The sequence below is a fragment of the Vombatus ursinus genome, unplaced genomic scaffold (assembly GCF_900497805.2).
Source record: "Vombatus ursinus unplaced genomic scaffold, bare-nosed wombat genome assembly UNPS02014768.1, whole genome shotgun sequence".
In the NCBI taxonomy this organism is placed as follows: Eukaryota; Metazoa; Chordata; class Mammalia; order Diprotodontia; family Vombatidae; genus Vombatus; species Vombatus ursinus.
This window is the reverse complement of record NW_020954546.1, coordinates 10,305,318-10,308,210: the sequence shown is the minus strand read 5'-3', so window position 1 is coordinate 10,308,210 and position 2,893 is coordinate 10,305,318. Positions and strand designations below refer to the sequence as shown.

At 47.3% G+C, this 2,893-nt stretch overlaps 1 protein-coding gene across 1 annotated transcript; it reads right to left on the bottom strand.

Annotated features, from left to right (window-relative positions):
- Window positions 1-201: 201 nt before the first annotated feature.
- Window positions 202-2,611, bottom strand: COPS9 (COP9 signalosome subunit 9). Its single transcript, XM_027862193.1, has 3 exons — window positions 2,450-2,611; window positions 1,728-1,800; window positions 202-488 (listed from the first exon to the last, which is right to left on the bottom strand). Exons 1-3 carry the CDS (start codon window positions 2,510-2,512, stop codon window positions 451-453), a joined length of 174 nt encoding a protein of 57 aa, XP_027717994.1. The 5' UTR covers window positions 2,513-2,611; the 3' UTR covers window positions 202-450.
- Between the last annotated feature and the right edge of the window lie 282 nt (window positions 2,612-2,893).

The window sequence follows — 2,893 nt, the reverse complement described above, 5'->3', positions numbered from 1 at the left end:
TCACTCAATAAATAATTCGTGTCTGTGGAGATGTATTAAAATGATCAGTAATTACTTGTTGAGGCAAAATAAGAAAAATCTTATTATTCATTTGATAGGCTGACAAATTTGAATTAGCATTCCAAAACATACGCAATTCATTTTTCAAAATTATGCATCAAAGTGACATCATTCAAAGGCGGAAAAATAGAACTACATGCATATAAAAACTTTTTCATATTTATTCAAACAAGGAAAACAGCTGATATTAAAAGATATCTACCAGTAGCTTTTTAATGGTTAACATTTTTTCATAATTAATTTCCTGTCTTGGTGACCATGTCCCAACTCTGAGTGACTTCCAGAAGCTCTTTAGAGATCATATACCATCTTTTGATTAAATAAGAGTATTCATACTATTGCTACAAAACAAAGAATTAACATCTTGGGTTTCCATAGCTGGAAATCATTTCACTGGATATCATCATCATCAAAAAGATCTTCGAAATCTAGGCAAAAAATGAACCGTTAATATAATTCATTCATAGGTAAAAGGACATTTCTACTTGTTTGATGAACATTAACTTTCAAGTTGAAGTAATAAAGCCTGTAATATATATTTCTGGTATAAATGCCATCTGTATAAATGAAAATAATGGGCATGGCATAATTATGATCAGTGGGATATTTCTATGCATTTACCATACTTATTAAATTGAAAGAACAGTTAAATATCAGTTCCCAGGCCACATAAAATCCCATAGAAAAACTGTACCTATGCTCTTCTCCTAACAAGCTCTGGTGCCAGGTTGCCCTGTGATTTACTTTCTTAGCAAGTCCACATTTCAAAACTCTCCTCTATTTTATTTTTAGTGGAGCCTTAAGAAGTCAATCGATTGCTACATGCAAACACCTACTCTGCTCTGGCTCAATTTTAGTTTCTACAGAGTTAAGATTTTAAGTATCGTTTTTAATTTAATCACTGACTCAACCATTCAGTGGGCTCTGCAATTCTTCTTTAAGAAAGCACGAAAAGTACAGGTCAAATTCTACTTTACCAGACAGCTGATTATACCAGGCTCTTTCAAAGCCTTGGCCTATGGCTTGCAATAGAACTCATTCCTCCAGTAGGACAGTGAAACACCTTCATCGTGCTGGTGTTAGCAACCGGATTAACACCAACCATGGAGTTACACAGAGGTATAATTTGGGCCGGAGGATTTTTGCTGAGATACTACAATGACTATGTGGCATTGCAAACAAATATTGTATCTTGGTCTCTTTCTCTCTGTGGGACATTGTACACATAGGAATATAAAGGAGGTGAGGATTCATGGAGGAAATCTCATTCTGACTATTCGAAAGATCTGCAATTTCACCCTTGTGTGTGTGCCAAGAACTGCAAACTCCTCACTCTCCGGGTGCTGCTGGGGAGTTTCTGTTTTTATTCTTAGCTCCTTTGGCTTCTCTTGTTCGCTCCCCCAAGTGTTTCGATGGACAAGAGAGAAGGGGGGGGCAGGGTCAGCACCTGGTTACCCAGAGTCGTAGCTAGACTACAGGCCCCTCAAAAAGGATGTATCTCTGAATCTGGTAAAGAGAGTTTTTAATATCCAATGACGTGATTTTATTTATTTTGTTCTACTCTGTAAACAGGCGTCCGAACCGTGCATGACTGTTCAATCACCAAAACGCGACACACGCTTATTGAGACATTCGAAAGCTGGGATCCCACACCCCAGCGTCCTCACCGTTAAAGAAGTCTGCATGCACGGCCTTTTCGTTGGCTGCCAAGTCCATCAGAAGGCCGGTGCTGCCTCCCGCCTACAGAGGAGGGAAACATTGTATCAGCGGTTTCAACGAGAGAACACACAGTAACACGCGCGCGCGGTGAGGTTATTATCGCTCGTGAATCCCCGCCCCGCGATGACTGATGGCTCACAATCCCCCCCATTCACAGCGCCACAGGAAGGGGGCACGAAAAGCCCTTCGATAATGCCAGGCACCGATTGCCTCGTGCCCACTGCACTAACGCACGGGCGCAATCACCGGACGTCAGGCTGGCTCGTAAATGCGCATTTACAAGCCCACCCCCTCCGACGTGAAAGGCAGAGGCCTCTGGCTCCTGCTCCGCCCCAGACGTCGGGCAACGTCCCCGCTCTTAAGCTTCAATGGGCCGTCGTGCCTTTCCGGGGTCACAAAACGCTTTCTCGCTCGCTGCCCCCATTTTACTGATGAGCAAAGTGAGGCTCGAGAGTCACCGGGGGAGGGGAGGGTGATGTCAGGGAGTCCAAGGTGCCCCCACCTTTGGCAATCAGCCGCCTCCCCCCCCCCCCCCGAAAGCCCAGGGTTTGAGGGAGGGGAAGCCCTCCGCCCCGCCTCTCGCCATGGCCCCGCCCCCTCCCTGCTCACGTGACCCACGCCCCCGCAGTCCCAGGCTAGGCCTCGGGCAGGCTCCCGCTCCTGCCATCACCTCGTCCAGGTCCACGTAGGGCCCGGCGCCCTCGGGGAACATCTCGTCCACAGCCGGCTTCATAATCCCGTCAGTCTGTCCTTCCGTCTCGGCCCAGCACGTCACGCTCGTCTAGTCCCTGCACGTTCCGCCCCGTGTGTGGTCGGCTGTGCGCCGACTTCCGGCTTCCGTCAGAGCACTTCCTGTGAACGCGCGCGCTTGCGCGGCATGTGTAGGCGGCGGAGGACCATCCTCTCTATGGTACCTCGGTTAGTTTCCAGGCTTCTTTTCGGCCCCTCCCCCCCGCTCTCTGGCCAGGGAGCCGACACGTCGAGGAAGACTGTGGTTTTTGTGTTACCTTCTGGGCCAAAACGATCTTTATATTAAAAATTATTATCGTTTAAATGGAAGCACCAAGAGGGCAGCTCCGTCCTTTGCATTCGAAGCCCGGGTGCCCCTGCCAGC